Source organism: Strongylocentrotus purpuratus, unplaced genomic scaffold, assembly GCF_000002235.5.
Source record: "Strongylocentrotus purpuratus isolate Spur 01 unplaced genomic scaffold, Spur_5.0 spur5_contig_840, whole genome shotgun sequence".
Taxonomy (NCBI): Eukaryota; Metazoa; Echinodermata; class Echinoidea; order Camarodonta; family Strongylocentrotidae; genus Strongylocentrotus; species Strongylocentrotus purpuratus.
In genome coordinates, this window is record NW_022145547.1 from 1,429,392 (window position 1) to 1,455,978 (window position 26,587).

General features: G+C 36.3%; 1 protein-coding gene across 1 annotated transcript in view; it reads right to left on the reverse strand.

The window, feature by feature from the left end:
• The window catches only part of LOC100892545, a 61,256-nt gene continuing 34,669 nt past the window's right edge, over window positions 1–26,587 (reverse strand). Inside the window, exons 13-15 of the mRNA XM_030988680.1 lie at window positions 26,006–26,079; window positions 4,977–5,081; window positions 1–2,267 (exon numbers count right to left, since the gene is read on the reverse strand). Coding sequence (XP_030844540.1) covers window positions 2,097–2,267; window positions 4,977–5,081; window positions 26,006–26,079 — 350 coding nt within the window. The 3' untranslated portion in view covers window positions 1–2,096. The remainder of the gene's footprint in view (window positions 2,268–4,976; window positions 5,082–26,005; window positions 26,080–26,587) is intronic.

Below are 26,587 nucleotides of genomic sequence, written 5' to 3' on the forward strand. Positions count from 1 at the left end.
CACACACACACACACAAACACACACCCACACTTAGGTGTACATAAGCACAGTCCTGTAGTATAGCAATGCATATTAATACACAACACAAGATTACAAAACTGCAGTGTAGTGTAATAAGGCACATAAACACACACACACACACCCACGCATGGTTACCAAAATACAGTCCTGTAGTATAGCAACGTACATTGATACACCCACACAAGGAATCCTCATTTTTAGACTGTACGGAGGAAGACGCAATTTACGGACAATGCTCAGACCCACACTAGGTTATACAAACTGTATTGTAGTGTAATGAGGCACATAAACACACACACTCACACACCCACACATGGGGTAACAGAAGAATAGTCATGTACTATAGCAATGCACATTGATACACCCAAACAAGGTTACAAAACTGCAGCATAGTGTAATAAGGCACATAAATACACACCCACACCCACACAATGAAGCCCAATTTCAGTATCATAATAGAGCTATGGATAAATGCACAATACTCAAACCCACACACACGTTTACAAAACTGCATTCCTTTAGTTTAATAACACACACCCACACAGGCACAAAACACACACACACACATGCCTCCAAATAAACACCTACATAAGTCAGAGTAAATTAAATTGCAACATGAGGGGAAAAACAATTTCATACATCTGCAAATATCAAACAAAGCTTTGGAGAATATATATGGTAAAATTACAAAAAGGAATTGGCATCATCAACATTATTATTCAAAATGACAACCTCAGAAATGGCTTCAAAGTTTTTGTTCAAACTTTAAAGCAATCTAAATGAAGAATAGGTTAAACTTTATACATGTGTATTTAGAAAAGGTTGAATAACTTATTATGATCTTTTCTGGTCAAACATCCGATATTATATTGAGACAGCATAATGCATTCCAGTATTCAAGCCCTTTCTCTGTAGTGATATCAATCTCTTTTAAACATACAATATTCATCTAAAGGAAACACTCTAAATGTTTGCAAGAATGTTTGGAATCCCTTCAGTATTATGGAAAACCAGATTAAATCCTCCATTGAGCTTGTAATTTAGTACGCATAAGCCTCAAGCCTCAAGACTTCCCCATTCTTCTCAGAGTGGCAAAATCTGGCAACATTTAATCTTATTAAGCATGTATAAATGTAACATGCAATTTTGCAGTACAAAACTCATACACAAATGGCAATCATAAGCATGTTGGGAAGAATGTACGGTTAACAACTGAATTATTCATACCTCTTGTAAATTTGATATTTTGTGTGCTTTCCTTACTCAAGAATGATAGGTGAACTGGTTAAACGTAAGCTTTAATATGTCACATTCTCATAAAACATAAATCAAGACAAATCAATTTTTCACGCACCCTGAAAAAAATACAAAATTTGGTAAGGGTATGAATAATTTGGTTCAGTAACTTTAGGTCAACTTTGGAAAAGCCACATTCTTTTTACAAATAGGGTTCAGAAGTCTTGCAAATTTCATATTATGTCTTTGATAGTAACATATTTTCTGTTTGGAGCCAGAAAGTTATCAACTTATGCACTTCAACACAGAATTAATATTAGTCACATTTGTATAGTGCTTTAATACTACATTTATAAGTGCTTTTTATTGTAACTATTATTACCGTGGTCAATGGATTCAATCGCTATTCCGCATATGATAATGCACGCACTCCACTCCATGGGGAGTCTTCCCTGGGGTTAATTAGACCCTTTGGATGATAGTTTGAGTCATTTTGTGTTAAATACACAGAGAGTGGAATTTGATACTTGCCCTAACAGAAAGGTAACAAAATTTGCCACTTTGAGATTTCCATATTTTATGAGTTTATCTGATAAAAAAAGGCATAGATTTATAATAGTTGGGCTGTCCCTGTTGGCTAATGGGAGAAATTATAAAAAAGCATCACATACATGTAAGCCATGGAACTTATGAGCTCACTGCATTACAGATACTACTCCAATTAATTGACTACATAATTTTGTCAGTCCAGTAGGTTTTATAATTGAACCATCCAATGACTATACTTCTATGGAATGGGTTAAGGAGAAAATGACGATTTCAGAGAGGTAGGATGTCATCACAACCGAACACTTTTCACACTGGTCTGGGTCGTGGTGTACTCGATCAAGCATATAGGTATCACCTGAAGGTGATCAAAGATCACATACTCGTTGCATTTGCTTGGTGTGGCCAAATCATGTGCACCATCTCCACTACTAGGGCTCATAGCTGAAAGTCTCCCTGGTGTCTGTTGAGAAATATTGATAAATGAAAGCAAAATATGAGAAAAATATGGTTAGTACAAACTTCAAATTTCAAACAGATTATATGGCAAGAGATGCAGGTTTCTGAGAAAAAAAGATTAATTCCATCTTTTCAACCTTTTAAAACAATATTTGTGCTTCATGGTTTAAGAAATACACAAAATGTTAATATATTGATGCACTTTTTATTAATCCACAGCTGGAACACTATAACCACCACTAAGGGTAAATGATATTTAAAACCTTTCAATTTCTTGGTAGTTCAAAGTAGGAGTGGGTTTTAGTCAAAGTGGACACCCCCCCCCCCTCCACAAAAAAAGGGTCTTATAATTTCTTATTACAATAAGATATTTAGCATGGCACAGAGCATAATTTAATTTTCAGGTCTACCATTTGGAACATGTATATTTTTGCCAAGCATCTATTTACATCCACCTGTTTTATTTTCTTAGCCAACTTTTCAACCTTCCATCAAGGAATTGTAAGATTGCTTGCAGTGCAACTGAATGGAGCATATACATAGTAAGTGCATGGAAAAGACTTCAAATTAAGACCACACACAGATATGGAAGGGTGCCAGAATACATAAAAGCTAAACACTAGATGGTCATGGAAAGGATAGCTCAAGTCTGAAGAATCAGACAGAAGAGCCCTCCTTTCCATGACCCTCAGCCTCTGTTTTGTAACTGTTTTTAAGGGTCACACAAATTTAAGCCTTGCTTCTATGAACCTTTGGCCTTGAAAAATGACTTTCACATAGCGCAACACTTCTGATGATAATTTTGGGGAAAATCCCTTGCGCAACATTTGTCTTACGCATCATGTAAATTGCTTTGTTCCCACCTACCGTTCTCACGCAAATTAATATGGTTGGCCTGCGGAAACGCAAAATCAAATTCCAGAGGCGTGCCATCATTATAGGCATAACATTACACGGGGATTGAAGAATGATCTAAAAAGTACAGAAAATTCTCCCCAATAAGTTTGACCCCTTGAGGATACATTTTAGTTTAATGAGTTGTAACATTGTTTTAACTAAATACAAGGGATAGACTTTAAGACGACAATTTAAGACTAATGATTAAGAAAATACATTTTTTAAAGCCTTGTTTTACTAGACATTTTGGACTTACAAATGAGAAAGAATATAATGGTATAAACTATAATCTTTGATATATCTGACTCCTGGTCATGAGATGAAGCATTTGAATCTGGTTTGCTTATTTACTCTAATTTAGGCATTTTATGCAAGGTGTTTCTCTCAACACGGGTACATGTATATAGATGGGTACCTGGTGAGATATAATCCTTGTTATGCATTGCGTAGTGATAGAGAGCTTGGCCTTGTTTCATAAAATATCTTATCAATAACAAATGATAAATTTCTATGACAAATTTGCGCTCAGCCAATCAAATGGCACGAATCCAGTAGCTTATAACAGTTATAGTAACTTGTTATAGATGACAAGTTTTATGAAACATGGCCCTGGAATAAAGTCTGGATTGGTATTTTCTAAATATTCATACTGGGGCCATATATATTCACACCAATTAGAGGGATTCCAAATGTTGATATCTGAACTGCGATCATGAACCTCATATGTGTGTGTGTGTGTGTGTGTGTGTGCGTGTGGGTGCGTGGGTGTGTATGTGTGTGGACATACAAATCTCACTACACATATTTTAACATTTGGATGAGGATTCAACTCTTGCGAATAGTGCATTTTGTGAATAACCCTTAGCTGGTTTCTGTGCACTCTGTGTTAAAACATAGGTGAATGAAAGTGGGACTAGAAACTTAAGCCCAAGTCCACTCCAAAATTAATTTACTTTCAATAAAAGCAGAAAAATCAGACTAACCAATCAAAAAAAATCTGAGCAAAATCGGATATCTAATAAAAAAGTTATGAATTTTTAATGACATTAAAAACTTTGAAAATCACTAGACAAATTGGCAACTCACACTCATGAATCTGTGATGTCATGTCCTCACTATCCACTAATTATTTTCTTTATATTGATGATATAAATTTCCTATTTTCTCCTTAAGAATCTTATTTCTTCACACCACCATCCAAGTCAGATTAATAGTAATATGTTTTTGTGTGGATGCACTAATATAGAGTAATTTTTTCCAGCTACATCATGAAAAATGTGAATTTTGATAAACTATTTATATAAAAATCAATAATTATGAATAAACAATATTCCAAAAATAGTATAAATTCTTCAAAGTTCATAAAAGATTTTGTGAAATGTTATGCACGCAATATGATACAAATCGTACAACCTGGGCAAAGGCATTGGGAAATCAAGTTTTGGAATAAATAGGGAAATTAATGGGATTAAACCATATATGGAGCAATTGATAAATAGTGAGGACATGACGTCACAAACTGATAACCATCTCGGCAATTTGTGTTGTGATTCTCATTGTTCCATAGTTTAACATACTTTTTCAAAAATTCATAACTTTCTTATTAGTTATCCGATTTTGCTCAAACTTTTTTGAATTGCTTTGTCTGATTTTTCGGCTTTTATTGAAAGTAAGTTATTTTTTCTATTTTCCCATGAGTGAAAGGGCATGAAAACATGAAAGTTAAATCGCGATTCACAACTCACTTATTCTGGTGTGTGTATGGACCTGTAAACAATATTATTCTTTAAAAAAAATGAAACTATACTGTGCTTACCACTATGGAGTCAAATCCAACCGGAGCGGTGAGTCGGAATTTATCTTTCTTGATCACAGATTCAGTTCTGCCAAGCCCGGCTTCAACCAGAATCATTTTACCTAACTGAAAAAAGTTCAAATAAGGAAAAGAAAAAAGAAAATGAGATAATGATATTAATTGGATTTAAATAGTAGTTTTTCCAGAAACTACAAGGCATCGTCCCTTGGACTAAGGACGATTGAGGAGAAATGTAGAGGTATGCTTTCAGATATTTTTTGTTGTTGTAGAAGAAGTTAAATGAAGTTCTATTTCTTAGCAGTGCAGAAAGTAGGTTCCACAGGCACGAACGAGGCATCAGAGTAAAAGGATTTGAAGCCAGCCTGTTTACGGAATTTGGGAATGAGAAAGGCAGGAGCTGATGACATTCCCAAGTTAGAAAATTAGGTCTTAAACCATATGTAATCTTTGTTTTAACCATGCCCTCAACTGCCGGCCAAATAATGTGTCTATTTTTTCTTGATATCCTAACAGACAATAGTTTATGGTTTATATATATTGCCTTTACTTTTTTTTGCTGGGGGAATAAGTTTATATTTAGTCCTATGCTTCTACAGTAGCGCTTCTGTAATTTGTCTACATACAGGTAGTATTTTCAGTACAAATATATCTAAAATGACTGTTTCGCAAGCACTTGCATTCATGGTTGTCTAACCCCCTTACATATATACATGTTACAGACATTTTCTCAAGTTTCTTTGAAAATGAGCCTTGGTAATTTCACAAAATTAAAAAAGAAGAAGATATACTGCTTACAGTGTTTTTGAAAGGCTGGTCATATCCCATTTGTTTTTCATTATATATATCTTGTATCCAATAGCAATGCAAACGAGACAAGGCGAGAGAGGCCGAGAGACTGAGACAGAGACAGAGAATGGGAGAGAAAGAGAGACAAGCAAAACATTCTGCTTATTTTACAGTAACAAGGAAGACGTTTACAAACAACCAACAAACAGCCTGATTTTGATCTCATGTTTCCTCCCTCTGTTTCTCTCAAACATCATCGTTTCATTTGTATTGAATGTTCCAGGATCTGCCTGCATGCAAGTGCATAATGCGTTTCACTGGCTTCCCTGTGACCTTTGACCTGGCAAGGTAGGATTCTGATGATCATACACACCTACGCATTCCTCCCAGACAAGGTACCGACCAGAGAAAGACCCAAGGGTTCAGGGATCAACGAATAGGCACGAGACAAAAAGAAAAGGGGGAGAGGGAGAAGCTTGTACTACTTTCCTAGTAATGTCATATGTAAAATGAGTACAAAAGATGTAAATATGAACATCAGTTGAGACTTGGTCCGGGGACTGCTACTGAAAAGGCATTGGTTTGAAGAAAAGCCACAGGTCTTCAGGCACAAACTCTAATTTTACACATAAAAACAATTCCATCAAATGCTAGGTTAACCTTAAGATTTGTTGAAACCTTTAACAGCTTTCAAACTTCTCCAACAAATAAAAACTCCATGAAAATGACAGATAGGGCATGCGCTTTCACAGTGACCTTTAATTAAACTACTTTAGACGCATAAAAACCAATGATTGTCTTCTGACTCTGATGACTTGTCATGCGTGGGTATACAAGTCTCAGAGCAGATACAAAATAAAAAATGACTGTCGTTGCATGAATGTATTAAAGCAAGCCCCTCCCCTCTGTACATGATGCAGGCTCAGGTTCAGGGGAAAACAGTCTGTTCCTTGGACAAAACGTTGACCAGAGGCCCTGTTTGTAGGAGAATCACACCCTATATATGCACCTTTATATGCTACACTTCTTGCAAAGAGTAGAGTGCTTACCCGGAGTTTAGTATGTTTGCATTTACATATATACATATATATATTGTAACTGGTGATTTACAAACAGATCCCCAGGATAGGCTGCATATTATCCCTTTGAAGATTATCAGTAGAAGAAGAGGAAGAAGAAGAAGAACACCTTATTCCATTTATCTGTTGGATCTGTGGTGTGAAAAGTGCAAGTAACATGCTAATGGCAATCCAAGGGAAATTTGTTTAGACGTACAAATCATGTTTGCTTTTCCTCCGCTGGTGGTCTAAACCAATTGCCTTCGCAGATCTGTCCCACAAAATCAAAGGGTTCGAACCTGAGCTACATTTCAAATGTGTATAACAGAAATGTTAAAGGGACAGTTGAATTCTTGTTTAAGACCGCAAATGCCTTCAAAGTGCATGGTTATTGCTCTTATTCTTATTTATATACCTCATTTTAAGATTCTTTACTAATCCTGTCTTCTGATTGGATGAAAATGCAGTCATGTTCTTAACCATGCCCGCTAATTGAAATTCATAGTCATTTTTCCCGGCTCTACCGGTTTATATCCATTTTTCATAGCACTTTTTCCATGGCTGTGAAACGTGACGTCATTTTGCTGCGATCCCCATTTTGGTTTACGTGTTACCGTATAAGTTTCTTTTGTGCGATGACCGATGCGCAATACCGTTAACGGTGTTTGAGTGCAATTCGATTTTGGTCGCTGCATTCAGGCGACGAATTAATCTACCAATCCACGCAGCGCAGACGACCGATCGCCATTTTGTGTACTAGTCTCGATCGCAAAATACTGGGGTTTTTTGTTTCATACTGTACACAAGTTATTGGTGTTAATATTCATGACTTCAAAGAGATGGAAACCTAAATGGGTGAGTCAACATTTTCCTTTTTTTCGGTATATAAAATATATATTGACTGCTTTTAATATTCGAGGCATAGTTGTTTCTATAGGGTCTCTGGAAACTCACAACCTGCTATGACCCCGCGGCGCAAGCGCCTTGGGGTCATAGCAGGTTGTGAGTTTCCCTTGACCCTATAGAAACCACTATGCCTCTCAAAGCAGTCAATATATCCTTATTATGACATTTCTGCATGGTGCCCTTTTAGGTCCTAAAATTGCTATTAAGGTAATTGTAGTCCCCGATCATATCAATTCAGCTCCACTTGAAGAAATATGGTGACCGTTAATTTAATGATTTGATAATAATGGCACTACACGGGCCAGCTGGTTGTGCATATTATAATAACCAACACGAAAATGCCAATGAAAAAACTAACATTGGCATTGGCTGGAATAAAAACGTATAAGGCATTATATCCCGCATACTAATAATCTTGCAATCTGATTGGTCTAAACGAGGTCACATGATAAATTATAGATAAGTACTATCTACCTGAGATAGGTCTTTCATAAAGTAATTTTTTGCTGCTGCCCCACTTGCGCGACTTGTGCATTGAGTAAGCATAGCAAAGTAGGTTACGCGAAATGTCAATGTCAATGTCAATGTCAAATGAGTGCGCATCGACTGTATTACATGTACGCATGTTGTGCTTTGTAAAATCTAGCTGAAGCTAAACTGTCTGCAAAACCAGTTGTTTTAATTATTTAAAATTCACTTTAAATAGACCTTATATTGCCGATGCAGGATATAAAGCAAATATTAACCTCCTTTACTCACCAATGGATACAAACTATTACCCTCGTAGTCGATTAATATTTGCTTACTATCTCGTTTTTTCAACGGCTGGTTCAAAATTATCAAAAATTTGTGGGGCCCCACAAATATTAAAAATGGATATATTTATGGTTATTTCAGCCGTCTCTAAACTGATTTTGATCAAACAAATATGATTTTGTCATCTAAATTGTATGCTCTTTCAAATTATCTCACAATTTTTTGTGTGAAGCGCCATTTGCAGGCCAACAAAATTAAAAGGTACTTCCAACGGCATTTTAAAGATAATACTAATTAAAACTTCCCTCAAAACAAAAGGGGCTTGAAAATATCTTTAAGTGGGAAAATAACGGCCATTGGTTGTCGATCCACTTTAGTGATTGCAATTCATTTAGTAATAGTCTGATTTCCAGACCGTTGTACCGAATGGTGGTACATTTTGTGCTGCGCAAAGATTTAATCAGTTTAATTTTGGCCATATAAGAAGTGGGTTATTGATGTACACAAATGCTCATGTATCCTTTTCAGCTCATTTTCTGTATGTTATTACCAAAGAAATAAAAGGAAGTCAGTCAGTCACTCAATAGTGTCTGACAGTGAAGTCTAGAAATTAAACGGGTTTCCTTGCATAATTTGAATATTAGGACACTGCTAACGTTTAAATTTCACAAGTAGGACATACGTGACATTCATAATTTGGAGGCAAATCTAAAGTTATAAATATCTTTTCTCTTTCTGTTCTCTTTCTTTTCTTACAAAATATTATTTTAACTCTGATCAGTAAAATTAAAACTCCAAAGACAACTTTTTTTTAATGAAGACATGCCGTTTATATTTTCTAATTAATTTTTTTCTTCAGATGGAGAACACACGCCTCCTATTTCTGCCACTGGTGTATATTTGTTTAAGATATCTGCTGTAAATTATTCAAGACAGCGTAATAGTGACCACCCTGGTTAACTATCACACTTTCCTGTTTTTAAAATTGGCAATCTCACATTATGTTTACATGATTTAAAAAAAATAAACCATTACCTTAACACGTTACATTGATTTCATCACCTCTAGCAAATATGAACAAGAATACTCCAAAGGTCTATAAAAATTGTGATTCTGCATCGAAAAAAAGTGATGTACGCATTCATACAGAGATCAAGAGAAGGAAAAGAGATTCAGAGAGAATAAAAAATAGAGAAAATAAGAAGGGATGATTAGCAAGAAATGGGTAAAAAGAGAAGAGAGAAATGGAAAGAGGAATGAGAAAGTCAGACAGAATTGGAGAGAAGAAGAGATAGATACATTAGAGAGAAAGAAAGCAAAAGAAGGAAGGCAGGAAGGATAGAGATAGAAATGTTTCCTTGCTATTGCATTGTCCGAAGCACCGACATAGGCGCAATCCCCAGTACATACAGAGTTACAGACATTAATCCTACTGCAGAGGGGCATATAAGCAATCATACCAAACATCGAGGTAAATCAAGGTAAAACAGAAAAAGGGAGAGAATTGGATAGAGAAAAAGGCAAGAAAGACATTGAAATAATGAAGAGAAAGAGGATAGAACTTAGAAGAGGGAGAGACAGAGAAAAGTGATGGAAAGAGAAGGAGGCAAGAAAAGAGATTGATGAAAGAAGAGTAAGAGAATGATGGAAGAGAGAAATAAAGGTGGAAGAGAAAAAGAAAGATGGCTGAGATGGAGTGAGTCCTTGACCCCTTTGATTAACCTGCTAGCTGGCCTGTACTCTTGAACTAGGTTTAGTTTCCTCAAGGAAGGAAAAGCTCATGTACGCATACCAACATGAAATACCTGGATAAAGTGGGATTCCATTCATAGGAGAGCTATAGCTTGGGGCCGCCTTTTCATCCCGTCTCCTCTTTCACGGTGGAGGAACAATAGCTATGTTCACAGGGAACTGTCAAAGATTCAAACATCAAGTTTGCGAAATCTTGAAGATATGCAAAAAGATGATCCCATAACAACAAGGGTTCACATGGGAGCAAAAACAATTATTTTTTTATTTACAGTTTTAAACTATGAGCCTGTCAAGAAATCATTTTAACTTTAAGCTGGCATAACCTTAAAGTTTATAACATCTGCATGGCACAGAAATTGTAAGATTATCTGTGGCTCGTAGTTATCAAGCTAACCATAAGATTGCTTGTGGTTTATACCTTTAACCCATTGACCCGTTGATTTAATTCTCCCATTCCTACAGGCTTTATACAGGAACAAGGTTTATCTGATTGGTTAAGTAAATTTAACATTTTATAACTATTAGTGTGTCAACATAGTCTGTAACTACAAGATAACCTCAAAGTTTAAAACCATGACCTAAACTTTAAAGGGGATGTCCACCCTAAAACTGACTCAATATCAGGTGGACTTCCCTTTAAGTTAATGGAAGGTCATGTGAACATAACTCATGTTGGATCAAGGCTTTCATGGATAGGGATATTTCTCCTTTATTTCACTCCAGGCAGAGTGCAATGTTTAGTTTGGCTCGCTGCATTCTACTCTCATGAACCCTCCACAAACATCCATCAGTTATACCAAGGAGGCAAGCTCTCACCTCGGTGGTTTAAACTTTAAAGGTAGAGTGCAATGTTTAGTTTGGGTCACTCATGATCACTCCACAAACATTAAAGGTGCTCACAGCATTCCAGGTAATTTAGCACCAAATGTAGATCAATGTCTTGCCGGAGGACAAAGTGCCATAGCTGGACACCAGTTCCAATTGTCAAGTCAAGTACCAATGACTCAGCTGCACCTACTGCCAGTAAAACTGAAATGCAGATGTATTACAGTAGGCTTCCCCTACTCTTTAAGGTGGTATCTCACTTAGCGGCAAATGCTTGCGAACGTAGCAAATTGCGGGTTTATCCAGGGTTTATAAAAGGTTGCAAAAGGTTTGTAAAAGGTTACAAGAAAGTTTGCAAGCAGTTTTCATTGTCACAAATTTTGTTTTAACATTTAAAAAAGCGAACCCTAATTTGTGCCAACATTCGTCCGAAAAGTTGGCGTATCAAAATTTGCAATGTTGCTCAGTGAGATACCACCTTTAAAGGGATCCGGTAACTTTGTCTCAGATTCTGAAATAAAATTCTGGATTTAGATCATGATGCAATGATAATTATTTAGGTCAGTCAGAAACCCCATGACTTTTACAAGATAATCGCCTGTCTGATTATCAAGATATTTATGATTGGAATTACAAATTTTGAAAACCGTTCGCCTGACGGTTTTCATAACTTTTTTACTTTTTTGAGGCACTTCTTGATCATTTTGAAGCGCAATTTTTTTAGGGCTTCAATATTACACCATATCACAGACACTGGTAACACGTAGGGCCGTGTATCTCAGATTTACCATTGTTAAACGATCCCTTTAATAAAGAGTGCTGGGGGTTCTAAAGAGATGTGCTTGTTGGATCCTATGGAAACTTTGACAATATTCAGCTATTTACTGGATACTGCAGCAAGTGGACTTCACTTTAGCATTGAGAAGCCTAATGTAATGCATACACCCTCTACTCACTTCAAAAGAAACATCTTTAAAGGTAATACAAAGTTTTGGTATGGGTTCATGAATTTGGTTCAAATTAACATATTGTAAGCATATGCGATCCTTCAATATTTAGTGATTGTTGTCGCGTTGAAATTGAGTCTATAATGATGAAATTGTAAATAATAAACTCTTAATGTTGTATAGCTCCCTCTCAAGGTCAAGATATTAATTCAACTATATACAATGTTTCTTAACTAAAATCTAACGATTGGCTATTCCCGTTTCGAAATTATATATCACAACTACATATTCTGAGATTTTCATGGTCGCAGCTACCATTGTATGGCCGTAGGCGCTATTTGAAAGGTATCAAAATTTTACCGGGAGCACCGGTAAATTTTTATATTCGATTTTTCTCGAAAGCAGAAGAGTTTTAGGGGCTAAATTTTCTAGAGCTTATAATACATCCACAAGGGCATCAAAATATATCAAAATTGTAAAAAGTCACTATCCGGCCAATTTTCAAAATTTCCCAAAACTTTGTATTACCTTTAAGGTTAGGTCTAAGGTGTCATCATCACAAGTTCCTGTTCTACAAGACGACCTGAAGCTTTCTGTGTCTCCAGCAGCAAGTTCTTGAATGGACAGTAAGGTTTGCTGCTGCTGCTTGCAAATTTGGTAAAAAAACAATAACTAATTCCAAAATCCAGGATATGCAAGCTCTGACGCAAAGCACATGGAAACATTCAAGAATATATAGGCCTATAACTGGTGTGCATTGATGTGTTTGCTCTATTATACACAGACAATCAATGTTTTATCTGAGGGATAGAATACATGACACAGGAGGGGGCAAGCCTGGCTTCCGAGGCTAGTGCTTTTGCATGTATTTTCCTCCATATGCCACATTTACCACATTCATCTCAACATATGGAGTGTTAAGTATGTACAGGTGAAAGAATCTAGAGCAAACATGTCTAGGGTTGCTGTATTCCACAACAAGCTATGTTAAACATTCAAGATCATGGCATCTGTCTATACTTATAGGTACGTTATGGGTTGTTAACCCGCTGCACGAGCACTTAGCATCAATCCCTTGATTTAGCCTACATTCATAATGGCTTGCAGAATGCAGATCTCTCAAGGAAGCCACCACTGCTACACCTGGGTCGAGAGACAGATCAATGGATAAATGCCTTGTATATTAGCACTTATCATAGCCTTGGAACTCCTGATCTTAAGGTTGAAGAGGACGAACCATTTCCAGGAGCACTCTTCTTGGATCCAAAATAATCTGATGATAATGAAATTTAGATATTTCCTCTTTATTATGGGCTGTCAGAATAATAGTAAAATGAATGACAATGAATATTTCAAAATGGAAGCTATACATGATTACTAAATAGTACGCAACTCTACGTTTAACTAAAGTTTAGCCTTGAACATGATTGCAAACAAAAATTTACCTTACAAGACATTACTTTCAGCTAATGTCAACAATTATATTAAAAGCCTGATGCTGATTGGAGAATGTTAGAGAGGTGATTTTTAATTGACGATTATCAGAATCATGGCACTATAGCAGTTTTAACCTTTGCAGTTATCCCCAGCAGGTCATGTCCATCAACCTTTTCTTTCCCTTTGTGATCATTCTAGTCGAGAGATTTTTGCCAAGCTTAAGGCCTGTGTTTTCCAAACCCCTTCGAGCTTCACACTGAAGACAGCATAGCTGGATCTTGTCCTTGGAAACAATCTATTGGCTATGAGCCAGTTGGTTAGAATCCTGCACCTGTCTGTAGTCAAGGCCAAAGAAGGCTCCATTTGGTCATCCCTCTTGTGGCACCAAACTGTCTCCTTGCCTCTCAGATATTTGCTTAAAATGTATGTTTTATCGCTATATACGTTTCATACGTTTCAGGTAAACGGTCAGGTTCGGAAATGGCTTAGTAAACGCAATTACTTTAATTCCTGGCAAAGTAAATCTGATTCAAATCAGGAGTCTGATGTTGGCTCAAACAGCTATAAATAGTTCTGAGATTTTTCAGGGAAATTGGCGTACGCCAGAACAAGAACACCTGTAAAGCCCCTATAGTAGTACGTAAGCGTGAAAGGATATGACTAAACCAAAATACGGGAAAGTCCTGATATCGCAAAATCCATCAGGATATCAAATGTATTGTACAGCAATCTGAAATTCCATCTAGCGATTATTTCCCTGGGCTTTATTTCTAGGAAAGTACAGCGTGTGGGTTAGGGTTGCCTACAGGTGAGGTATAACGGTGGGTCCAAGATTGAAGTTACTACATGCTAAAGTTCACAGACAATATTTCTCATTCAATTCACAGATATATATACTGATAAGCGTTAACAAAAAATCGGGAGGATAAGGATGGTGATCGTAAGGTCGGGAGTTGGGGTGAATTATCGGGAGCCTCCCGATGAAATCAGAAGGGTTGGCATCTCTGCTATAAGAACCAATCTCCTTGGCTGATATGAGTTAGGTCTGCCAGATTGAAGTTGCATGTATCATTCTCCAGGCGAAACGAAAGATTGGCTTCAGGACTCATAATTCAAATACCTTGATGGCAAAAAAAATTATATTTCAAATAAATGTGTCGTTTGTGCGTTTGTTTTAGGTAACAGAAACATAACTACCTGTACTTTTCATGTATATTTCAGACATTACCTTGCATCGTATTTCATTCATACTCGGCGCTATCTTATTCTAGGAAAACGGGTGCTACTTCCTTTAATAATAATGAAAACAGGAAAGAGATCATCTATATATCACTCATTTCTTGAGAGCATTTGTTTGCGACCCTTGGGTCTGTTCCAACCTGCACTCAACATCTGCTTGCAAACTCAACAAAAACTTGCTTTTATTCCACACTTTCCTTCCAAATCACCCACAAGAGTCGCCAAGAACAATGTGTTCAAATCAAGCTAAGACATATATATCCTCAGCTGATTGAGAGCTATAAGGTCTGTGAGTCCATGTCTATATAATGGCTCACAGTAGACAGAACGTCCTTCTACCGGTCGTACCAAGATGATTTGAAAGTAGAGACCATGGATTACTGCAATGCAAAACTGATGAACATGATGACAGATGAGTTCAAAGACAAACCCTTTACTCTAGTCAGTGTCTTCCGACAGACTGCGGGTATTGCGAACTATTTTCTAGGAATCTCTTGGTCACGGGCTTCATGGTGAACTTGAACCCACCTACATTTCAGGAGCTTTCCGGGGACGGTAAAGGGAAATGCCTAAAGCTATCGGCAGGCTAGCTCTAGAAGGGATGTGGGTTAATGCTAGTTGAGGAATAGATCTCGGATATTCACTTGAATAACAGTTTTCTTGGAGGAGGATGATTTGGATCACAGAACAAGATATTCAAAAAGAAAAGAAAACAAAAGTAGGGAGAGGTAGAGAAAATGAAGCATAGGATTGCTAAAGAAAGATATACATTTTGAGTGTGGGTGTGTGAGGGAGTGTGTGAGAGATAAAGAGATGGAAGGGGACGAATTTCAGAGAAACAGAAACAGAAAAAAAGAAGAGAATAATAGATACAAAGAATGAGACATGGATAAGGATAGTTTGTAGATTTAGGATTAAAATTAAAACCTGACATAGATCAAATTACTTTCAGGGATTTCTCAATTTTGTTTACTGACAGCAAGAAGGGTATTGATTCTTAGTTCAAACTCTTATGGTTCTTAATCATCAGATCAATTATGATTTTTTTTCCAATTCTGCTCCACATATTCTCTTGTCATATATCCCTAATAATAGCCATCATGTGCTAAACAATTATGAAGCTTAATCTTCTACTGATGTTAAAGAACTGTAGGTCATCAACATTTATATCTAGAAAGATATGCATAGAGATAGGCCATGCCCAAGAAGATATAATCAATGTTGTATTGCAAGTCAACTGTACCTTCATAGTTTGATCATGGTTATGCTGGTCAACAGCACTTTGCATGGGGCCTACAAGAAGTTAGATTAAATTACAAAACAACGAACTGAAAATGAGGAGACGGTGCTGAGCTGAAAACAGTATGTAAACTTGTTTACTGCAGGGGAAAAATGGAATGAAGATATTATCAAAGAAACGTGCCGACATATCCCAAAAGCACAAAGAAAAAGAGAACACCACTACAGCAAAGGGGGTGAAACAAAGAGACCTACATACAGGTACAATTACGCCAGCCCAGATCCATAATACCGCTCTAGAAATTAATAACAGTCCACCAGACAAAGAAATATAAAAACAAACATACAAGAGGAAAAGCTCTCTCCCTCTTGGAAAAGGACTCCTCACGTCAAGTCTTGAGGCGAGGAAACCAACCGGGCAGGCAGTGAGAGGAAAGATTGAGAATTCCACATACTGTTACAATTGCTGAAAACCTTGTCATTCGTTGGGCATGTAGATGACCTTAAGACTATCTAGGTCATACCACCTAAAGATTATCCATCATTGGAGAATAAAAGCGGGAGTCCCATGGCGTGAGGTGCAGTGATCTCAGCAGTCATAAATATAACCTATTTCCCCAATGCTGGCATCAAGCCCCCTTCATACTACACAGGTGATAACAACATTATCAGCAGCCCGAGAACATTGCGTGTGAATCAAGTCCTCAAGGGCATTACAAGTCTGTGTATATTTCAAACAAACAAAAATTAAATTAGTATATGAAGTCCCCTCACATGCAGAAAGTAATTTTGTGAAGGGGAAAATAAATTGTTTACAACTGCTGCTTTTTTTGTACATTTTTTCCCTTTAACCTCAACATGTAATTCCTTAAATATAAAATGATAGCATAAGCATTGAAAACATAAATAAATGTTTGAAAATGATCCCAAGGTCTAGAAAACTTAATCAATATAATTATCTGACATTCAAAAAAGTAGAGAAAGAGGATCAAATCAAAATATTAAGAATAATAAATTTGTTGATGTCAAAAGATAATTAAAAAAACACAATGAGGAAATTTAAAGGTATTCCGTATTAGGTAACTTTGCCTATAATTCTAAACAAAATCCTGGATTTAGCTCATGCTGCAATCATTATTACAAACCTTTAGGTCCAAAATGAATCCCATGACTATTACAAGCCAATCGCATGTTTGATTATCAAGACATTTATGATTGGAATTCAAAATTTCAGAAACCGTTTTCCCAATGGTTATGAATAGTTTTTAATTTTTTTTTACAACACTACAGTCTACTGGTGAAAATGAGTATGGTAAAACCAGTAACTCAAAGTTTTAAACTTTTTTGAAGCACTTCTTAATCATTTTTAGGTGCAATTTGCTTAGGGCTTCAATATTACACCATATCATAGACACTCATAACACGTACGGTCATGCATCTCAGATTTTTAAAACTGGAAACATTGTTAAATAATGCCTTTAAATATACAGTTCTTATTGGCAATGTTTTCAATATAAACACAAATAACCTTATATACAAAAAGGACAAATTTGCTCCCAAAGGAATGACAACAAAAACAAAAAATAAAATTGAGATCTACTAATTTGACGATCTGTTATTGTTAAACCATGATGTGAACAGGGGTTGACCTTCCAAAACACAAAAATTTGGCAACAATTATTCTTCAAAAGTCCCCTGATGCGACCCTGGGGTTCTGCAACTGTGCTTCGATACCATAGGTGAAAGACCACACAAGACTTGCTCCGGCATGGCATCTCAAAGCCCCGGTCCTTATTAATGCAAGTGAGAACATGACGTAGGTTAAAGTAAAGGAATTCAACATCCTTAGCTAATTAAGACTAATTATGCTCACAATGCAGCTGGTGCGCTAGAAGCTGTTGGTGTAAGGTGGAATAAAATATTCAGATAATTTCCCAACTAAAGCATTCACAGCTATGGCATTGTAAATAGTATAGGTTTAGGGCATGTGGCACATTAGGCTCTATTTCATCGATGATACATTGCAAAGGTTGGGAATGGGTTGTGATCAGCCTTGGGTTTAGGTGCAAGCTAGGTTCTCTTAAAAATTGATCATATGGAGCACTCAATGCATACCTTAAAACTACATGAATATAGTTTTAATTAAAGTTTTAACAGTAAAAGATGATAAAAAAAGATATTGCATTTATCCAAAAGATCAACGCTAGTACAGACTCCGATAAAAAATTTAACACAACTACTGCAAGAAAATATTTGAATATGACAGGTAGGGGTGAAAAAAGAAAAGAAGGAGCCGCATGTAACCCCTTATTAAAGCATTAATCACTGTATTATAACACACAGAAATGCATTAAAGCTTGAGGGAGAGGTTGGGCATATGTTTGGGAATGATTATTTAGGGTAAAAACACCATTAAAAGTGGTTTGTGGAAATAAGGGGATGGAGAAAACACCTTTTTTTACAAGGTAAACATTAAACCTTACACATGCACTATGATTTCTTTTGAAGGACAGTAAGAAATTCTTAATATCATCCCATGACGATGCAAGTTGATGAAACCATTCCCGTTCATTCTTTCCCTTGCAGGCATTTTAGCAAAGTCCTAGAAGGAAAGCACTTCCTGCCTTGATTCTTGAATTCTATAGGAAAGAGACCTTGAGGGTAGTGATTGCAGAAGACGTCAAGGGTTGCCGCCATCAGCCGATGTAACAACAGAGGGCCCAGAAGAACTGGTGTCGTCTCGGGTGATTTCCCTTGTATGTCGTAAATGTTAGCAGACAATAAGAACACTAGTCATTCTATGGGACTCCCGGGAGATAGCCGGAGACTCACCGGAATCCATTTACAGACATCACAATACTGCCACCAACAGTTTCGTTGTTGACGTTTCTTTCTTGCGAGGTGTATCATTTTGGACTTGTTCACACCCAAAATAACAACAGCCCATAGGAATGCAAAATACGGACCTTTCACACAGGAAGCAAATTAGTAACATTCAACAATTACCTGGACATGAGCAGAGCCTCATTTATGTATGTACCCTAAAATGTCACAGAGTAGTGACATTTGGATTGTAACTCAAAACTATTATTTTCCTTTACAACAAGAATGTTTTAAGGTAAAATTTTGTTTATTATATATATGCAAAGTAAAAGCCCTCCTTACAATCAAATGTGCCATGAATGAAGTTGTGGAGACAGTCAAGAGAGCACTACTTTCGCACAGCTGTCTTTTCTCATTCAGTACTAGCGTCTAGCGCGATTGCTATTTAGGGTGATCCTGGTAAGAGCACACTTAATTTGTAAGTGTGAACTAGGTCTAATACATCTACGCAGATTCTAGGCAGAATAATACTTGTACTTTTAACAGCCAGAGAAAAACAGGCAAAGTAATGACCTTCAGTTGGTACAGGAAGTAAAAGGTCAAGTCAAGATGCACATTTTTTTCAGAATTTCTTACTTCATTTCGGTAAGAGAATGTGGGTGGCTAACCCAAAACAAACAATAAATCTTGTTTAATATGACACAATGTTTGAGCTGGGGAAAAATACCATGATAGATAGGTAGTGAAGAGACCCTAAAATAGAGAAAAGAGTGCAATGTCTTGTGCTACGGAAAAATCGCCATGCTTGTTTTTGCACGTGCCTGTCTGCAATCGGGTCGTAGGCCAACTTCTACAATTTGCACTTTCTTCCTGCGATCCCTTGAGGGCGCCGTGCACTTTCCTAAAAAATATACTTACCCCTTACCTGCATAAATTTGTGAGGTGAACTCACAAACTCGTGGACGTCTAGAAAGAATAGAACCATTAAATTAATGGCTCTGAATAGAGTGATCCATCCATATTCTTTTTAAGTAATTATCAAGTTCATATGTATGTATATGTATGTTTTTATACTGGAAATAAAAGCAAACCAAACCAAGTGCAGGCGCCTTGCAATTGCTACAGCTCTGTATGGCTGACATGTGTACTTTGCCTCCATAGACCATCCCGAGTGGGATATGACATTATGAAGTATGATGAAAGACATATATTCTGTATTAAACCATCAAAAGGAACTACGGTATATCAGATTCAGTTCTCATGTTGCAAGGGAAGTTCTACAACAAGTGTTTTCTCCTCTATACCGATCCTACATGTTTATCCCTGCTAACAGTATACCTTACCTCTACGGGGGACCATGCATTCCCCCAAATGCACAAAAATAACCTTTCATATATCTTTCACCGTAAAATCTAAACATTTAAGTTGTTTAGGATTAAAGAGCTTAACAAGTATACATGATTTCAAATCAAGGCAGCAACAGGAACAGCAACTTGTCAAGAGGCCCTCGCTAGCGCTCGGGTTCTCTGACTCGCTTCGCTCGCCAGAATTTACGGACTCCAACAACGCGAGGGCCATTGACAAGAGGCTCGCTCACGCTCGGTTTCTCTGACTCGCTTTGCTCGCCAGAATTTACGGACTCCAACAACGCGAGGGTCATCGACAAGAGGCTAGAAAATAGCCAGTTATTTGGCAAATCCGAGCTAATGAAGACAGGCCTTCTGTCTATAGATCAGCTCCTACTAGTGGTCTCACAACATCGAGTTAGCCTTCCAACTTAGATGATATTTATAGGGGCATTTACACTGTATTCCAAACACGCCAAAAAATGCCAAACCAGAGCCTGACCGCGATGTTACCAAGGGCAACTACGCTTTACCGGCAGAAATGCCAAACCCGAAACATTCCAAAACGAAGTGTGATCTTTTGGCGTGTTTTGGCGTGTTTGGCAAGTATAAACGCTCGCAGTTGTAACATCGCGATGTTAGGTCACTAGACTTTAGGAGCGGGGCTAGATGTCGTCCTTGAAGAAAATGATAGAACGATAAATACAAAGAATAACAAAAGAGAACGTGATAGAAGGAAGAAACAAAGAATAACATAAGGAAAGACAGAAAGAGAAAGTGATAGAAGGAAGAAACAAAGAATAACATAAGGAAAGACAGAAAGAGAAAGTGATAGAAGGAAGAAACAAAGAATAACATAAGGAAAGACAGAAAGAAAAAGTGATAGAAGGAAGAAACAAAGAATAACATAAGGAAAGACAGAAAGAGAAGGTGATAGAAGGAAGAAATAAAGAATAACATAAGGAAAGACAGTAAGAGAAAGTGATAGAAGGAAGAAACAAAGAATAATATAAGGAAAGACAGAAAGAGAAAGTGATAGAAGGAAGAAACAAAGAATAACATAAGGAAAGACAGAAAGAGAAAGTGATAGAAGGAAGAAAAAAAGAATAACATAAGGAAAGACAGAAAGAGAAAGTGATAGAAGGAAGAAATAAAGAATAACATAAGGAAAGACAGTAAGAGAAAGTGATAGAAGGAAGAAACAAAGAATAATATAAGGAAAGACAGAAAGAGAAAGTGATAGAATGAAGAAATAAAGAATAACATAAGGAAAGAGAAAGTGATAGAATGATAAAAAAAAAAAAAAAATAACATAAGAGAAGGTGATAGAAGGAAGAAACAAAGAATAACATAAGGAAAGACAGAAAGAGAAAGTGATAGAAGGAAGAAACAAAGAATAACATAAGGAAAGACAGAAAGAAAAAGTGATAGAAGGAAGAAACAAAGAATAACATAAGGAAAGACAGAAAGAGAAGGTGATAGAAGTAAGAAATAAAGAATAACATACGGAAAGACAGTAAGAGAAAGGGATAGAAGGAAGAAACAAAGAATAATATAAGGAAAGACAGAAAGAGAAAGTGATAGAAGGAAGAAACAAAGAATAACATAAGGAAAGACAGAAAGAGAAAGTGATAGAAGGAAGAAACTAAGAATAACATAAGGAAAGAAAGAAAGAGAAAGTGATAGAAGGAAGAAACAAAGAATAATACAAGAGAAGGTGATAGAAAGTAAAAACAAAGAATATCATAAAAGAAGGTAAAAGAAGGAAGAAACAAAGAATAACATAAGGAAAGACAGAAAGAGAAGGGGATAGAAGGAAGAAACAAAGAATAACATAAGGAAAGACAGAAAGAGAAAGTGATAAAAGAAAGAAATAAAGAATAACATAAGGAAAGACAGAAAGAGAAGGTGATAGAAGGAAGAAACAAAGAATAACATAAGGAAAGACAGAAAGAGAAAGTGATAAAAGAAAGAAATAAAGAATAACATAAGGAAAGACAGAAAGAGAAAGTGATAGAATGAAGATATAAAGAATAACATAAAGAAAGAGAAAGTGATAGAATGATTAAAAAAAAGAATAACTTAAGAGAAGGTGATAGAAGGAAGAAACAAAGAATAACATATGGAAAGACAGAAAGAAAAAAGAAAAAGAATATAATGATAGTAATAATAGTTTTTGCATCGGAGTGCCGCGCATGCGCATTATCAACTGAAACACGCCAAAACATCACTGAGCTTTTCAGTCGGTGATGTTTCTGCACAAGTGTAAACGGGTGCGCGAAACATCGCGATTTTAGGAAAAGAGGTATTTGACAGTATAAATGCGCCTTATGATTTAATGATCAGAGCGTAAAAAACATTTCCCAGAATAACGATGCCCACAGGTAAACTAGAAAATTCCCCTAGAATCTTTTACGAACGATGTTAACAAAAGCGACACGGACAGGAAAGTGCAATTGCATGCCACTAAAAGAAACTTTTACGACTGTTGGTCAGTACCCTATTCCTGAAAATAAAATATATTACCTCAACAAAAGTCAGAAATTTGAACTGGCATCTAAATCAAAATCAGAAAAACACCCACCAAATTCTCTAGTCACTAAATTTTACTAAAGATATGCATTGATTTACATGGTATGCTGTTGCTTATCTAGGTTACCTATTTGGTGGTATGGTTTGGCGCAAATTCTACGAAAAACACCAAACTTAGCCCATATGTTGGTCAACTCCAAAATCTGAGCCCCATGAGCTTGAATTCGTTTGTATTTTCAAATGAAAAAAGGGCTAGAATAATTAAATTTTCTCTTATTATGGGGATAACAGGTCTTGAAAATCTAACTCTGATGCTGTTTCACAGAAATTTTATTTAAAGTTCAATCCAACCCTTGTAATGAGTTGATTTGTATAAACGCAGGAAAATGAGATAAACAGAATGGCGAAAGTTGGAAATAAATCGGACCCACAATAGTAAGTTATGAATGTTTGAAATATGAGATCACCGAGTCGATGCGAATCTCAAATTGGCATTTTGGTCAGTGGATTGTGACATAGGACGCAAATCCTGTTTGAACACAAATATCATAAATTTCTCCTAAGTGTCTTATCCCTTGGGGCACTTCTCAAAATATATGGATAGCATATCATTGTAGGTCCTATAAACAGAATAGACCCTCCTAAGTTAAACATTTTTTAACTAGATGGAACTTTGACTGCGCGCAGTCGAAAATGATGCCTCCGCCATAGAGCGATTTCACAAACCAAAACAGAAGCAATTTTTCAAATTCAAGTTGAATTGTAATCCATTAACAGGTTCTCAGAACATCGTGATTACAAGCTACTTTTCATAAACATGTATGACTTTTTTATCTTTGACCTCATGACCATAAAATCTAATCAGTTCATTGGCTTTGCAAGATACATACATGTCTTGAGTTTAATTGTAATCCATCCATCGGTTCTAATAATAATTATGTGATCACAAGCTATTTTTGCATATATAATTAGCCCAATGACCTTTGACCTTTGACCTTTGACCTCGTGACCCCAAAATCTTATCAATTCATTTGCTCAGCAAGATACATGCATGTCCTGAGTTTGATGATAATCTGTCCATCGGTTCTAATGATGTGATCAAGAGCTATTTATGCACACATAATGAGCCCTGTCAACTTTGACCTTGTGACCCCAAAATCTAATCAATTCATCGGCTCTGCAAGATACATACATGACCTAAGTTTGACAGGAATCCATCAATCGGTTCTTGAGATAACGCGATCACAAGCTATTTTTGCATACATAATGAGCAATGTGACCTTTGACCTCTTGACCCCAAAATCTACTCAATTCGTTAGCTCTGCAAGATACATACATGACTTAAGTTTGGCAGGAATCCATCAATCGGTTCTTGAGATAACGTGATCACGAGAACAGGACGGAGGGACGGACGGACAACCCGAAAACATAATGCCTCCAGTTACTTCGTAACGGAGGCATACAAATTGAAACTTTAGTCATTTTGTGTGTTGGAACAAATAGGAAAGTAGTCTGGCACTCCGTCACAGTGACATTACCGATTCAGTCCATTCGAAGTGCCCATACACATAGTAAATTACTACTCATAAAAAAAAATTATGATTTTCTTATTTTTAGTCAGATTTAACTAAAACTTTCATCAGTCAGCTTCTCAGATTTGTCTGCGTACTTTTAGAGTAGTTGTCTATTAAGGTTGGATTTCCCTTAAAAGGTAAAGACCAGTTTTGGAAACACCCCCTCTCAAAAAAATGAAATGGAAGCTCTTATTAACAATCATGGGAAAGAATATGTTTTTGACTAATACGTGATGATGCAAATTGTGCCGGGAAACTGCCTACTAATTGATATATTTGGTAAATTATTATATCTATTTGGACCTGATAGATATTGCGCACGTGTCGCGTAGTCCCATATACATCTTTCTGTATACAGTGCTTGTAACTTTACCAAGACTGGGCCAAATTTCTTATCATTTTTTTTTATTCCAGAACCTTGCAGTACACACCAATACTTATATACTAGATGATTAACCTTTTCTGATCGATTCAACAATGTTTCTTTCACAATGCAATCGCTGGACCAGAACTGGTCTTTAACTTTAAAGAATTTTGAATGAAGTCGCCCCCTTTTTCATATAGTCTGCAGGTGGTGGGAGAGAACATGTAGGTCGAGTTCAATCCCCCATTCTTCTTACGGAGGCAGGAGTGTATTTATTCAAGATGAGGAGCCATGAGAGTGATCATTCACAACAGGGGAGATTGATTGAGAACATTGAAGGTGCATTCATCTTTTGGAGAGAGCCTAAGAAAAAACATCCTAGATGCACAATAACAAAAAAGGAGGAGGAGACATCTTGCAACAGTTTGCAACTTCACCAGGGTATTGAATATGTTCCGTTTGTCAACGAGAATAAGAATGGACTATTGGAGTGATAATAACAAAAGTAATAATAAAAATTAAATGATTATACAAATATACACTGTCTTGAGAGGTTCTGGTTAAAACTATGCGCAAGAGGTGACTCCAATAGTACTATTGGAGTCACTGAGGCCCAAAGTTTAAACCAGTACCCCGAAAAGAAGGCATGGTACCGTAATTAATAATTTTATTTTTTTTCTAAAGTTTTGATTTATGCCCCTCCACCTGGCGCTATGCCTGGCAATGTCTCCCAGCTCAGTAATCAGTGTGTTGACTCACCACTTGGAATCTAGAACAACACTCAAATTTGTCTGTCATCTTGGTTTGAAAGTAATCTTTCTGATAGATTTCAATATGTAGTTTATAATAATAATTCCTCCAAATTTTCTTCTATTACACGGCATACCACAAGGTTCTATCCTAGGTTCTCTACTGTTTTTCAAGTCGGCAAAAAAAAAAGAAGAAGAGGGGTGCGGTTAAAACACGAGGGCGGTTTATACAACGTTAATTACGGTATATTTGTTTTATATCCTGCATCCAAAAAAAAATAATAATAATAATTTTTAAAAATTGGGGGAAAAATAAATAAATTTAGAATTAAAAAAATTAAATTTTTATCAAAAAAGAATTAAAAATATAAGAAAGAAACTAAATTAAGAAATTTGAAGAAAAAAAAATTAAATAAAAAAAAAAAAAAAAAAAGGAATTTCAACCCCCAAATAGTACTCCCAAATAGTACTTTTTCAGAGCACCATAAAATAGTTGAATTATTTCTGGTCACGTGACGAGCTCTATACCAATCAAAACCAATAAATTTTTGATGCAGGGTATAAAATAAAATAATAAAAATATCCCAATACATACAATAATAATAAATAAAATCATAATAAATAATCATAATTTAAGAGTGCATATTACAGTACTCTTATTTCTTTAATGTGGTCCCTATCAAGAAATTTACTTACTGCTGAAAAGTGAGCTGCAGTTCCTGGGTGGCTTGAGAAATACAGCCCTACTCCAAACTCTCCATACGTCAAATCTGGATAAAAGAAAGTAACCAAATTATGAGAGAGAATCTCATGAATGAAAGGAAACCGTATCATACCTCAAGCTTTCTAAAAAGACAAATAAAATATGAGAAGGATACAATTTAAGCCAACTTCACAAATATTTGCAACTTGTTGTTGTTGTTTTGGTTTATAGGCGTTTATCATTCAGGAGTGAATATTTACGCCTCTTCTGTTAGGATTTTTTTCCTTTAAAATTAGATTTACTTTACACACTATATACTATTTTATATAGCAAAACAACTTTGTGAGAGAAAAAAACATACATTTTCAGTTCATAGGCCTACAGGATTTGAAAATGTTGCAATCTTTTTTTCTGAAGTTGACAGATTCCTAAAATTAATGTGCAACTCTTACAAGGATATAGCTTAGAACTCAAAGACAAACTGAAGAAGATTCTAATTGAATTGTCGGCTGAGGTCAGTGGTGGGTTGGACACAATCCACAAAACACTGTGACACATAGGAATGTTGGGGGGGG